The sequence below is a fragment of the Brassica oleracea genome, chromosome C3, assembly GCF_000695525.1.
Source record: "Brassica oleracea var. oleracea cultivar TO1000 chromosome C3, BOL, whole genome shotgun sequence".
Classification (NCBI taxonomy): domain Eukaryota; kingdom Viridiplantae; phylum Streptophyta; class Magnoliopsida; order Brassicales; family Brassicaceae; genus Brassica; species Brassica oleracea.
The window spans coordinates 37,736,197-37,751,378 of NC_027750.1; the positions used below are offsets into that span (position 1 = coordinate 37,736,197).

Below are 15,182 nucleotides of genomic sequence, written 5' to 3' on the forward strand. Positions count from 1 at the left end.
CTAGGCTGGCTGGTGTAGATTTGCATCTTTTTGGTTAAAGCGTTTCAGACTATAAGTATGTACTTTCGCTTTCTTGGCATGCCACCGCTTGTATATTATGTTGTGTGTTTTGAACCATACAATATATAAAATAAATAAAGCGAATGTTTTGTGTAAATGCCTTGTTGTTCTGATATTATCTTGTCCAAGCTAACACAACGTCAGATCGGAGTACGGGTTGAGAAGCCTTAGGCTTTGGTCTGACGGGACGTGTTAGCGGACGGACTGGCCTAATCACGAATTGCACTTTTCGTGACCATGGCCGGATCGGCCGTTATCCTGTCATGTAGCGCTCCCGATCCTTGGTAGACAGTCAACCCGTCGGTCATGTTCTTGTTTGATTGTTGGCCGGTGGTTTGACCTATGCCTTGAACGGTTTGGGGGTGTTACATCGCCTGTCCAAAGGAATCTTGCACAAAGGGATTTTATTTTCCGTATACAGCTTTTGGGTAGGAGAAACGTTGAGATCCAGAAGTTCACTGTCCCTGCAATAACTGAGACAATCAGTTGCACTCTTCCAGAAAATGAAAGATTTTTTACACTCCAAGCTTTGAATCTGGCAGTTATTGCAGCAAGTAGAGAGTCGTATTCAGATATCCTTAGCTTCCTAGACATCAAAGGAAGTCCCAAGTAGCGGATGGGTAAGGAGCCAATTGGGAATCCATATGCTAGAATCTCTGTGGTTTCAGTTTGAGTGAGACCCGCATGGAAGAGTTGAGACTTCACTAGATTCGTTCTCAAACCAGACCAGGAGGCGAAATCTTCAAGAGCCTCGGTAATTCCATGAAGTGAGGACCCCCACCATAAAAAAATATCATTATATCGTCGGCGAACATAAGGTGGGAAATTTTAAGCTCTGCTGCCTGAGGGTGATATAAGATATAACCCGACTCAAATCTAGATGCTAGAAGCTGAGAGAAAACCTCCATTGCAAGGACAAAGAGGTAGGGGGAGAGGGGATCTCCTGCCTTAACCCCCTCTCACTCTTGAAGAACCCGCTGGACTGACCATTAACTGCAATGAAAAATGTAGGCGTGGTGATGCATTGTGCTATCCAGCCAACAAATTTTTCAGGTATGCCAATGGTGTGAAGTGAAGCAAGTATAAATTCCCAGCTCACCGAGTCGAAAGCTTTTTTGATATCAACTTTGAGCATAGCACGGCGAGAGATGTTTCTGTGGTTGTAGCCATGAACAATTTTTGTTGCAAGAAGCACATTTTCTCCCAATAGGCGGCCAGGGATGAACGCGGACTACGATGGAGAGATCATCTTTGAAATCACCTTCACCAACCTGTTGGTTAGTAGCTTTGCTATGACTTTGTACACTGTATTTAAGCAAGAGATGGGTCTAAAGTCAGTCATAGTCTCCGCATTAGGGACCTTCGGTATGAGGACCAGCGTAGTAGCGTTCCACTGCTTCAAGAGCGTGCATGTTCTGAAAAATTCTGCAACCGCAGCGGTGACCTCACCTCCCACCACTGACCAGCAAGAGTTGAAAAATTCAGATGAAAACCCGTCAGGGCCACTGGTCTTGTTCCTGGAAAGACTGAGAAAAGTGTTCTTTATTTCCTCATCCGTAAACATTAAGTCTAACGCTGTCCTTTCCTCAACCGAGCATCTGTAGGTCAAATACAAGCTCAAGTCTTCTTCCTCGAATCGAGGAACTTCCTCTTGTTCCCCCAACAACTGGGAAAAGAACTCGACACAATGCTCTTGGATCTCTCTCTGTGACTCAGTCCGGTGACCCTGAGGATGTAGTAGAAAGTGAATGTGATTGATTGATCTCCTGGTCGCAATCATTTTGTGGTAAAAATCTGTGCTCCCATCACCATATGCAAGCCAATTTACATGAGACATCTGCATAAAAAAAAATTCCTCAGCGTCAGATAGGAGCTTTCATTTTCGCTCAGCTTCAATGGCCACACAAGCAGTCGCAGTTGAAGGTGAATCAAGTGCTCTAGCTTGTGCTTTCAGCATTTTTTCATGGGCCTGAGTCACTCTTTTTTCTATTCCAGAGTAGTTCTGCTTACTAAACGCTCTGATGATGGGTTTTAGTTTTTTTAGTTTCGAAGAGACTCTAAACATAGCAGAACCAGTGACTGTAATCGAGAACCAAGCGTCAGCAATGATAGGCAGGAAAGCCGCGTTTTGCAGTAGCAGGTTGAAGAACTTGAATGGTTTCTTAGTACGCTGCACTTGGGGGTTCATAATGACAGTGCAGGGAGAATGGTCAGAAAAATCAGGTTCACCAAAGAATCCCATGGAAGCTCCGAAATATGCCAGCCACTGATCATTCACTAGGATTCTATCAAGTTTTTCTGCAACCGGATTTGATTTTCTCTTGTTCCACCATGTGAAAGTAGAGCCTCGGAAATTTAAGTCGGATAAATCAGCTTGAAGGAGGCAGTCCCTGAATATTCTCATTTTTCTGTCTGTGTTCATAGTAAGCGGTGATGAATGCTCAGTTGGAGAGAGGATCTGGTTAAAATCTCCCAGAACCAGCCAGGGCTTTCCATCAATACTCGAGCTTTGACTCATTGCACCAATCTCTTTCCACAGCTCCCTCCGAACCTCATCATCATTAGAGGCATAGAATAAAGATACAATGATCGCCTCCGTGTAGTTAGGAAGAAAAATAGGTGATCATTTGCAGAGATGTTTCCAAAATTGTAACCCTTACACTCAAATGCCAGACGACCCAGATCTTGCCTAGGTCTGAGTAATCATAGTTATCCGCAAAATTCCAGCCAGGAAGGACGTTGTTTATGAACTTATTCGCCTTTGGCTTCTTAACATGAGTCTCGATGAGACCCGCGAAAATAGGTCTATTGACCTTTATCCATTTTTTAAATCCGCTACGGTGGTTGTATATGTTAAAGCCTCGTACATTCTACCCAAAATAGTCTGTACACATAATTAATGAACAGAGGGGCGCTTGCCCCTGATCCCTTTACGGCGTCGCTTTGACACCACTTCTGTAAACTCAGCGAGAGTACGCTGAAGCTCCGGGTCTGAAGTATCCTCACTGGATGAGATGTCTGAGGAGTCGTGTTCAACTTCCGCGAAGTGGGAGCTGACATCACTCTGCTCATGACTTGCCTTTTTAGGACTAGTGATTTGTATTTCAGTATTGCTTGTACTCCTTTTCTCAAGCGCCTTTGTTCCGAGAGCGGTATCAGTAACAACTTCAAGCTTTGAGAAGCTGTTGGAAACCCTTGGAGTAGTTTCTTTCGGCAAAGTAGTATCTGCTTTATCCTTTACCTTATATTGCTTCTTATTAGAATGGGCAAACTTTGGCTTCCTAGGGCAGTCTGTTGACTGATGCACTGTGGAGTTGCATGTTGAGCAGTTCTTCGGAGCAGCTTTACATCGCTTTAAGCTAAGTCCTATCTCTTTGCAGTGGGAACATACCGGTGGCATCCAAGGAGTCGATACACCGATACGTTTTATCTCACCAGAGTCAAACTGCACGTTGACAGCTTCAGGGAGGGGCTTCCTAGGATCAATAAGGGTTAGAACCTTCGCCACTTCCAAGTTTTTTTTATTAGCAGTTGAGGGATGGAGAACTTTCGAATCACCAACCAGACCTTCAATTCTTTCCAAACCATCTTCATGAAATAATTGTAAGGGGACATCTCTCAGCTCCAACCAGATAGGAGCAGAGGTCAGCTCAGGCTTTTCTGGTATTATATCGGGTTCCCGCTTGGCAACAAACATGGTTTGGCCTTCAATCTACGAGTCGCAGCATTTGGTATTCTGAAGAGAAAGGAAAACCCTTCCATCTTTGTCACCGTAATGTCCCTATGATGACGACTCCAGATGCCATTTGCAACACTATGAACCAGACCTTGTGGTGGTGGGTCGGAATAAAATTGGCCTAGGATGAAGCAATCCCAAGCTTTGCGATTCTTCTCAATAATCTGGTTGGGGATTTTAACGCAAGCTTCTCCCGATGGTAGGGTGAAAGCTTTGCCCTTCTTCTGAAGGAGTTTCGTTGTTCCCTTGACCATACTAGTCCATACATCAGCCGCCGAGGGTTTGGAGGCTAGCGTTTCTATTCGAGCCACCAAAGGAGTTTTGGGAGCTAGGGTTTCTGGGTCAGCCATAGTTGGGGCCTTCACAGAGAGAATCACAGGTTCGCCGTTCTGGTTTGCTGGGATTTGCTGGGTACCTGGCGAGGCAGAGGCCGAAGCCTCCTCAGGTGGAGCCAACGGGGTAGACGGCTCTGCAGGTTGCTTCCTGGCCAGATCAACTTGCGACGAAAGTGATTGGGCAGACAATGATTCCGAGGAACCTGTAGCAACGGGAGAGACGGTCTTCATAAGATCTAGGTCACGGGGGAAACATGAGGAGCAGAAAGGGATTTTGTGGTGGAGGTCGATAAATTGCGGGATTTTTTTGGAGAAGTTTTTTTGGGGGGTTTTTTTCTTCCCCATAAAAAGGAGAGGGCCTGAAGAAGGAAGCGAAGCAGGATTCCGACGCCGTGAGAGACGCCGGCAGACAAAAGAAAAAGAAATCACTTTGTTGCCTGAAAAATCACTAGGAAAGAGAAAAAAAATCGTTCCTTCTTTTCCCTTAATATACGAATATACTATGATAATATGAATGATCAACAACTTGACATCGAATCATTAAAAGACTGTTTAGCATGTACCACAATTCTGAGCCTTCGTATTTGACTTCTCTTCGTGAAAAGTTTGATTTGTCTAGAAAAATTGAATTAGTAAAATAGAAATTGACAGAAGAAGAAAAAACTATATATTTTACTAGCATCTGTTTTCATTCCCCAACTCCATGCAAGTAAGTTGAATTGATTTTATGTAGCATCTAATGTAACCCACTTGAACTGATGAATAATCGCAAATTTGAATATGATCAACATATAATCCATGTAGATTAATTGATTACTAATTGCGATTTTTGGTCGTACACCCAAATACGTCATACGCGAAATATATTAACGAAAAATATAAGAACCTAAAAGCATGAGAGTTTCTCAGCACAAGATCATATGATCTTAACACACAGCAAGCTTAGTAGAGAACATATAATGATCAGTCCATCTAATTCAAGACTGGTCTGCGAAGGAGCCTTGAAGGAGCCCATCTCTGATCTGAGTAGCCACATCGCGTACTGCTCCTGGTCCGTGGGGAATGAACACAGCAGAGGATTTGGAACTGGCACCAATCTCCTTCATGGTGTCGAAGTACTGCGTAACAAGCACCATGTCCATCACATCTTTAGCAGTTGTCCCGGGAACATTCACAGAGAAGCCCAAGACACTGTCGCGTAACCCGTCAACGATGGCTTGCCTCTGACGGGCGATACCAAGACCAGAAAGGTACTTGGCCTCGGCTTCACCTTCAGCTCGCTTGATCTGCAGGATTTTCTCAGCCTCAGCCTTTTCGTTTGCAGCCAACCTCATCCTTGCAGCTGTAAAGGAGAAGTCATGATTTACAAGAAAGAAGAATTAAGTCTATAGATGAAGACTAGTGACGGGAAGGTTTTTGTTACCAGCGTTGATTTCGTTCATGGCTCGTTTGACATGCTCGTCAGGCTCGATGTCAACAATGAGAGTTTGGACAATCTCAAAACCGTAAGCAGACATCGCCTACAAGTGACGGAGAGAGATACGAAGTGAACAACCATCCATAAGCGCAGCCAAAAAAAAACACAAAAGAACGATTATTATATATATACCTTCTCGAGCTCCTCTTCAACAGCTTTGGCAATTTCATTCTTCTGCTCAAAGACGTCATCCAGAATCAGCTTGGGGACACTTGCTCTGATAACTGCAAACAAGAACAAAAAAAGAAGTCAGTTTCTTTAACACAATCATTCATCTAAATCATGGGCCCTTTACAGTGAGACTAACCATCAAAGACGTAAGCTTGGATCTGGCTCCTTGTGTTACTGAGCTTGTAGAAGGCATCATTAGCATTATTAGCCAATGCACGGTATTGAATCGATGCAACAACGTTAACAAACACATTGTCCTGCAATAACACAAAACACACACCAAGGAAGAAACTAGATTAGTACTAAGCACATACGAAGAAACTTTCAAGAGATGAAGACCTTTGTCTTGGTCTCGCAGCGAACATCCAACTGCTGAAGCCTGAGAGAGAGGTAACCAGCGACTTGCTGACCAAGACACCAAGGGAGAAAATGGCAACCAGGCTCAAGAACATCTTCGAACTTCCCAAACGTTTCTTTGATCGCCACCGTTGATTGGTCCACTTGTACACAGCAACATAAGTTCCCCATCTTTCTTCACTAATTCTCTAATCGAAACAAACAAACAAACAAACACACAACTTTTTATTGACAAACAAACAAAAAAAAAAACTGAAACTTGATTATACCCAGAACCTAAGATCGCTCCCGATTTTGGTTCTATCTATCGATCCGAGAAAAATCCGAGACACAAAGTACAATAAGCACAGAGAATTACGAGGATTTTCATGTTATATATATAGTCAGAGATTACAGACGAACTTGGGAAGAATCGCGAGAGAAAGTTAGAATCTTGAAGACGAAAACCGAAAGAAGATGATCAAAGGAGAATTTTAGGGTTTTACCGAAAGTTGTCTTCTTTTTGATTTGCTGGCTATGATTTCGATGTAACGCTTCTGGTAGCTCTGTGAATAACAAACAGCCTGTGATCGAATATATATTTCACTGGGCAGTTAAGACTAAAAGCTAGTATTTTTAACTATTTCTATTTCTTACCCCTTATCTTTTATTATATCACACTAAATGTCCGTTTAAGTTCTATTCTATAGGAAAACCCAGGGGCTCTTGACAAAATAATTGGCAATTTGTTCCTAGGCCTCAGACGGATCGGATATCCGGGCAACTTTAAAGTATCCGGATCCTTATCCGGCGGATCCATAATTTTACTATCTTTATCCGGATCTGGGGTTCTCGGATATCCGGGTGGCGGATATCCTTCTAAAAATTGTAATATCCGGCGGATATCCGGATCCGGATTTCGATCTTAAAATAAATAAATAAATCATATTAATATATATAAAAATATTAAAAATAAAAAATATATAATTTTTTTAATGATTTCAACGTATAATATTACAAAATTTACATAAAAATTTACATATACTATTATAAAAATAAAAATATATTAAAAAGTTAGTTTTTATATATAAATATTACTATTTCTAAAATAGTTATTAATAAAACTTACGGATCCGGATATCCGGACTAAAAAAATCAAGATATCCGGATCCGGATCCGGCTTTGACGGATCCAACATTTTACTATCCGGATCCGGATTCTGCCCCTCCGGATATCCGGATTTTCGGATCGGATATCCGGATTTTCGGATCGGATCCAGATCGAATCCCGGATCGAATCCGGATCTCGAATAAAAGTTCTAGGCCTAATTGTTGTAGTTCAAATCTGTTTTCCAAAGACATTGTTTTCAATTTTTACATTTATAAACTTTTCTGTTATATTACTCATATCTATCTAATACTAAAAGGGTTATACAAGGAGTAGAGAGGGTGTCCACGTCAGCTCAAATAATCAACCAATTAAAAACAGCTATGTTAATGAATAATTCCATGTCACCCGAAGCACTTCTCTCACCGTCTTACCGACGACGAAAGAAACCGACCTAATTTGTCGTTACAGTTCAATCGTAAATTCTGCATTCAATTATTATTAAACAAATATGAAACTCTTCAAATTCATCCTGCATTCCACATCACTATATTAATCGATGGCGAGTTCTAGATTCGAAGATTCTAATTACGCGAAGAAGTTGTTTCGTCTCTCTTCTTTGTTCTACGGCGCAAGGAGACGCCTGAGCTTTTTCCTGATCAGAGTCGACAATGATTCAAGGTTCTGATCTGATCTTTGCTACTAATTGCTTTCTCCAGTAAACTAATCTTATATGTTGTCAGTTGAATCATTTTTTCTTCTCATGATTCTTAGTTTTTTTTTAAAAAGACTTCGATGTCCATTTGTTTTTACTAAAAACTTTGATGTCCATTAAAATACTTTTGATTATAATTTTGCTTCTGCGCTTTTTTGGTTTTCTATGAACTGAACAATTTGTTTTGATTTGTTTTTTTTTTGTGTAGAGCTTTTGTAAACTGGGAAAACACTGAAATATTTCGATAAAAAAAGTTGACCTTCCACCCCAAAAGACCATGGAGTCTCTCCAAATTACACAGAGGTGGCATCCAGCTCTCGGATTATAGAATGGGCGCTTTGATCGATACAGTTGACAATCACGAAGGCCCTGTTTGTTCTCACTCCATAGCCTTTCGTCTTCTGAAGAGGTAAGATAGGAAATCTATGTACATGATAAAAACTGCACACTACAGAAGTATACTGGATTTTTTCATTACCCATATGAAATCTATGTACATGAATAGTCTTCTAGATTGAGATACATAAGCAACTCACATATACATTTTAGTTTTGTTCATGATCTCTGTTATGTTCTTGATAAACATATACACAGATGATAATGCTGGTGAAAAATGTAGATTAGTACCTATTTAAAATCTCAGAATAGTGTAAGCAAACACATATAAATATAATTTTGAAGATTGTACACAGAGTTGCTTGCATCTCTTTGTTTTCTTTTGCTTCTTTTGTTATATTGTACACAGAGTTGCTTGCATCTCTTTGTTTTCTTTTGCTTCTTTTGTTATATTGTACACAGAGTTGCTTGCATCTCTTTGTTTTCTTTTGCTTCTTTTGTTTTTTGTTTCTCTATATTCTATTTTTGTGGTCAACCCTCTATATTATGTGTAATTATAAGTTTTAAATCTCAGAGAAACCATATTGTCTGCATCCAAGAGTTTTATTGCAGATTATGTATATCCTATTTAATTTAAAGCTTGGTGATGCATACTTTTCTTTACGATATCCCTTGATTTCCAAATCGGGCCTTTAGATAAGATAATTATTGGTATCTATTTTACACCACACAGTGATCTGTAGAAAGTAATGAAGAGGAAGGTGGTGCTTACAATCCACTGAAGCTGCCAATGGGTTAGGACGAGAAGCCAATACCATACTGGCTCTACAAGCTTCATGGACTTGGCCAGGTTTTTTGAAGTTCTTAGACCATCGTCAATATTAAAGTAGACAGTGAAAACCACTATGTTGACTAATCAAATTTGGTGTTGTTATGTCGTGTAGAAGTTTGAATGCGAGATACGTGGGAACAGTGTCTACATGGGTAGAAGGGCTTTTGAGAGACATTTCAAAAAGAGTTTCACCACCAAATGGAGGCCAGAACTTGAAGAAGACTTACTCTGATCTCCAACTTCAAGGTTGCGTTCCACCTTTTTCCATCGAACGGAGCCGTTGCAAGACCTTGACAAAGAGTGGCACATCTCATTAACTCAACTTCGTAATTGATAGATGTGGGACCTGAAAAGCTTAAGGAGGTAATGACCATACTTCATGTTTATATGATCCCTGAAGCATTTTTCCTCTAATTATCTGTCTTTTGTGTCAATCAGGCGCTGGGGGCACTGGGGCTGAAAGTTGGTGGTACTTTGCAGCAACGTGCCGAGAGACTTTTCCTTACAAAGGTTCGTACACTTCCATTTTGATTTCAAATTTCTTTATATAAATAGATTAGAGCAATATGATGATTTTTCATGCTTACTTTTCTGAGGTTTTAAGACCAAGAGCCTAAAGTGCTCCAATTTTTATTTCAGAACTACAACTGTTCGTCTCAGTGCTTTGGATGTTCAGGCCAGCCAACTTCACCAGAACTTATTTAGGGTACGTGTTGAACTTACGGTCATTGTTGCCACCAGAATTAGTCCAAAGTTTGTTGGAGGTCAAAACCATCTCTCTACCATCTCTGTTTGTAATGTTTTCCTGTAGAAATATTCTGATACTAACTACACTAAAATTTGCAGGTCACCTATTCATGATGATTCAAGTTTATATATTTTGGAACTTGCAAATAAAGAGATGTTGACTTGACCAACCGCTGGTTTGGGCGAGTCTGGAGCTAGCTGCTCCACAAGTTCTACTAAATATGGTGGTGTAAAGAAAATTGCGTCTGTTACGGTGTCCGAGCTAAATGCATACGCTCTCAATGCTTCTAGCAGTGTGACATATTGTAATGCGTGTTGACAAGGCGGAAATAACCACCCCAGTGGTAATTCTATGCCTGGCGCAGTGGCGCTATATGTGTGTCCTGCATCTGCTCAGATGGTCAGAAGTTAAAAGAAACTGACATAGCTATAGGCAGTGGTGAAATCCTTGTGAACCCAACGCCTCTGCTGAATGAAACCACAACAGCTGCTCAAACAACTCTGATGAAAGCTTAACTGCATAAGTTACCATATATAGTTTCCTGCATTTTCTGAAACTTCATTTGCATTGTCTTTTTCAAGACATCGTTTGGTCTCAATTTCATGTTTCCAACTTATTTATCAATAAAAGCATATTTCAATATTGGACCGGATACACATCAATTTCTTATAGTTCATTGATGTGAATAGATCACTAACCATTTGTTTTCTTTTTACCTGACGAAGTACATATTTACTGTGTAAGTTAGAATTACCTTTGACAATTTTTACGAAAATTTGAATGAAAATTATTTTTAACATGATCTTCTAAATTATTTTTTAAATGAAATTTCAGTAAGTTTAGTTTTGAAAATGCAAATATTTAATTTAATTAAAGATAGTTATATTTGTTTGTAAAAAAGAAAATAAAATAAAGCATCTATGCGTTGGAAATCTGCACTTTATGCCACACACCTAAGTGGTCCATGTCTATTTTGTGTGAGCTTAAAAATTTAATCGATGTTAAAACAGACCAAAGCAAAAAATTACTAATAGCCAAAAAGTTCATATATTCATAACCAAACAAATTAAAACTAAACCAAAACCGTAACAAAAACAAATTAGATACCGGAATATCTAAAATATAGCTTATATATCTAAAAATATTAGCTTTACAGTATTTAGTTTTAAATAACAAAATATCCTTAAACACTATAATAAACCATTATTTGAATATCTCTTCTTTTATTTGATGTTTTTATCCGAACAACATGAATTATTAAATATTTAATCCAAAAATCCAAATTATCTACCTTTTTAAACGAATTATTCAAATTTACTTAAAAGGTCAGAACTAAACCAAATTGGATCCAATATTAATAATTTATAGAACTTTTATAATAAATTAATAAATTTCGTCGGTCCTAAGTTAGACTCAAAATATCACATAACAATAAAATAATAAGATGATATGTATCAAATAAAATCAACTATTTTCTCATTTAAATCATATAGAAAATATTTTCTGTATACTAAATAGTATAAAAGCAATATGAAAGTCAAATTTAATTTTTTTAAATAATACGTATATTTATAATAAATTCAATTTAAAATAAAAATTTTATCATTTATTTTCAAAACCTAATTATGAATTCAAATAACATGATTTATCTGATTTTAAAAATAATCACATATAAAATTCAAACAAGCATATATATAGTTACAATTTGTATAGGTTTTCCTTTACTTACCTATTTTAAGTAATTTTTATTATAGTAAATAACATATTTCCTCATTGTATGACTTAATAATTTAAAGAAATAGAAAATCAATAAGTGTTGCCAAATTCAAAAAACTAACACATAAAATTAATTCATGTTTTATGTGTTTAACATAATTGAGTACAGTTTTAAAACAATTTTACTTATTAAAAAGTTAAAATTGAACATATATTGAGGACAAAGTAAAATAATAATATAAATAATAAAAATTCAATGAAAATAGAGAAAGTTTTTAATTGATAATAAATTAGGCATTTTAAATATTTTATTAAAAACTAATGCAGACTTTTTTTTCCATTCAAGAATTAATATTAGGAAAAACAAACAATTTTGACAATAAAACAAAGCTGTAACAAGGCTAAACATTTTTGCATAATGGAAAACAATGACTATGGTAGAGGTAACTATCTTGGTAAGTATCTCTATGCCATAATTTTACTATGCATAGCAGAACATGAGGAATGTATGAAATTTATGGATCGTCATGAACGACAAACCGACATGTCTGAAGCTGACAAATGATGGAGTCGACTAAACATTGCTTATGTAATATATCTATATTAAAAAATAAGTGTCGTAGAACTAATATAATATTTATAATGCCACCAAGAAAGCTTCATATCAATAATCTGGAAAATAGTTGCATTGATTGTTATTACTATAAAAAATGGTAAAGTTCTTGGAGTTGGTTTTATGGTGACTAACAAGTGTTTACACTCATCGACCGCTACTCAATTTTCAAATTTTCTGTTTTCAATGTTTTTTAATTTTGATTAGGTTTACTTTACGTTCTTCGCATTCAATATAACATTCTACTTTAAATAAGAAATGTAGTTTTAAATAATCACCACTTCCACTCGAATACCATATCGAAAGATTATGATTTCAACATAAATTACTCACAACTCAATCCTTCTAAACCCAAAATATTACAAATCACCTGAATATTGGATCAAATTTTTGTTAGAGGAAACAACATGAAGACCATTCGAAGTCTTCACAACATATCAACGCCACAATTCTTTAATATAGAAACAACTATTTAATTTTAAATATATCTTATCACATATAATCTCTCTATACTTCAAATTTTCTGGAAAACAAAAATCATTATCATATACTTCTCTTCCAAATGCAAATTTAAAACACAAATCCCAAAATCACACAAAAAATAATACCATAAATCACATATAAAGAATATCCCGCCCGTACCCCCTAGTATGTGATAAACAAACAGAAAAGATTTTAGAGATTTTTTTAAAAAAAGTTAAAGAATTAGGCTGTTTTTTGTTTGTTAAGAGATGGGTTGTTGAGTCGGTTAGATTGATGTGTCAAAGACAAAATATTCCAAAATTACATCATAGCAATTGATTTCCATTTTCTTAAGTAATTATCCAGATTATATGAAAAGGTTCATCACAACTTATCCATCCTTTACCTTAAGTGGCATGGCTTGGTTTGGACCAGTACGCACTGGGGTGGAGCTACTTGAGGACTTGCCCAATCTAACATGTATAAAACTCTTTTATTCGCAGACCGTTGTTGCTTACGTAATCGATTTAATTGGATAAAGAACAATATAGAATTTTTATACGCACGTTGTGTGGTTTGTTTAACTATTACCTTTCAAAAAAAAAAACCCAAACGCTCTCTAAAAACCCTAGCCGCCAGAGGCCGTTGTGGCCTTCTTCCCCTCCTCCGCCATGGAGTCCGGTCAGTTGCTGGAACCTGAACTTCCAGAACCACCCGACTTTCTATCTTCCCCCATTAGAGCCTCTCTCTCCAAAAGATCTTCTGCAACCGTCGAAGTTTTCATCTCAAGCAGTCCTTTTTACTTTGCCGGAGTCTCCATCTCAAACAGACCGTTCACCTCTGAAAAAGTTTCCATCGTCTCCTTTCATCTCCCCGCTCTGGCCCCTTCAACATAATCGTTTTTGAATCTAGATCTAGATCTGGGATTTTTTCAAGTTCCAGTATACTTTGATTCAAGGATTCTTAGGCCTTCCATCTCTTCTATGACCTCGACCTCCTGGATTCTGGAGCTGGGCTCCTCTAATTCAATCTCGGAGGCTGGTTTGTTGGTGTTTGTTATTGGGTCCTTCAGTGACTTTTTTTACTGCAGTACGCAGTCTCATTACCGGGTTTTCTCCGGTTCGTTATACCGACGTCATGTCGTCTCCATGTCAGCACGTGGACTGGGCTTCCAGCAGGTCCTATTCCGTCCTAGCTCTCCCCTCTCCTTTTATTGTGTTTCAGGTTCACTTTAGCTCGTTATTTTCCCCTTATTCCTCTTCTGATGAATGGGATAGAAAGCTATTTTTCTGGGTGACATTGGAATTGAGGAACATGGGTTTATTTGGTGATGTACTGATGGACATAGCTTATGTTGTCTCCACCTTTGGTGTTCCTTGTGTCGTTTCGGTGCGATTTATTAGTGGTGTGCAGTCTTACTGTTGTGTGCAGTCTTACTGTTGTATGCAGTCATATTGACTTGTCTTCATTTGAGTTCTTGGTGCTGTGTATTTGTTCTCTTTTGGTGGTAGTTGAAAGAGAAGTTCATTGGTATACTTAACCGGATGAATATGATTATGGTGGGTATAGATTACCCGTTTGTCTCCTTGTTGGAGCAGTCTTTCTTCCCAATATTTCTTCATGCATGGAGTGAATTGGATGAACAAGCATTGTTGGTATTGCAAGGATCTTCCTCCCAGCGAATGCTCTCTGCGTATGGTGTAGTATGTGTAGTCTTATGGGTTACACTAGATGCGATCTTTCAGAATGTCTATGAAACTATTGTGATGCAATTTCTTATGGCTTCTTTTTATGATTTGTATCGCCATTCTATTGTTTCCTTTACCAGTGTTTGGTTTGTTTGGCTCAATGCAGTCTTGTTGTATTCTCCTTTAATGGAGTTTAAACTCTTCTAAATTAAATGCAAGTATGGTTTGATCCAAAAAAAAGAATTTTTATACGCACGCCTAGTTGCTTACACCATGATCGATTTGAATCAAAGAATTCTTGTTACATATTTTGCAATCACCTTCCAATAATCCATCTGGATCCTTTATCCCAAATTGATTGTACACTACAAGAAAACACCGGGATTCCGACGACAAATATCGTCGGTATGTCTTTCGAATAACGGTATTCCGAGGACATACCGACGAGAATGGTCGTCGGAAATTTCTCATCGGAAAGTAAAATTTACTCAGAATTTCCTCGGAAAATTCCGAGGGAATACCGAGAATTAAAGATTCCGAGGACATTCCGAAGAAAAATTTCCTAGGACTGTTCGTTGGTATCTCCTCTGATATTTCCGATGGAACGGTCCTCGGATATTTCCGATGGAACGGTCCTCGGAAACATTCCGAGAGAAAAAAGGTATCGGAATAATCCGACGAACCTCGGCCGTCGGAATATTCCGAGAAACCTTTGCCGTTGGAATATTCCGAGGAAGTGTATCCGTCGGGATCTTCTGAGGAGATATGCCCTCGGAATTCCTCGGAATATTCCGAGGAAGTTGTCGTCGGAATATCCCGAGGGATACACTTCCTCGGAATATTCCCAAAA

The 15,182-nt window shown here is 38.3% G+C and overlaps 1 protein-coding gene across 2 annotated transcripts; it reads right to left on the reverse strand.

The window, feature by feature from the left end:
* Positions 1–4,917: 4,917 nt before the first annotated feature.
* LOC106328615 (hypersensitive-induced response protein 1) lies at positions 4,918–6,704 on the reverse strand. 2 transcript variants are annotated; one of them, XM_013767091.1, is made up of 6 exons: positions 6,622–6,704; positions 6,119–6,324; positions 5,916–6,036; positions 5,741–5,832; positions 5,555–5,651; positions 4,918–5,473 (listed from the first exon to the last, which is right to left on the reverse strand). In XM_013767091.1, exons 2-6 carry the CDS (start codon positions 6,305–6,307, stop codon positions 5,109–5,111), a joined length of 864 nt encoding a protein of 287 aa, XP_013622545.1. In that variant the 5' UTR covers positions 6,308–6,324; positions 6,622–6,704; the 3' UTR covers positions 4,918–5,108. The 2 variants fall into 2 exon arrangements, with proteins under 2 accessions (XP_013622545.1, XP_013622546.1); XM_013767092.1 differs by having other exon boundaries at positions 6,539–6,640.
* Between the last annotated feature and the right edge of the window lie 8,478 nt (positions 6,705–15,182).

Bases quoted from the DNA above. Each gene is read 5' to 3' on its own strand.
- LOC106328615 (XM_013767091.1), bottom strand. From the start codon at position 6,307: ATGGGGAACTTATGTTGCTGTGTACAAGTGGACCAATCAACGGTGGCG. The intron at 5,833-5,915 runs GTTAGTCTCACT...TCTTGTTTGCAG, and splicing joins CCAAGCTTACGTCTTTGATG to TTATCAGAGCAAGTGTCCCC. The intron at 5,474-5,554 runs GTAACAAAAACC...TCTCCTTTACAG, and splicing joins CATGAACGAAATCAACGCTG to CTGCAAGGATGAGGTTGGCT.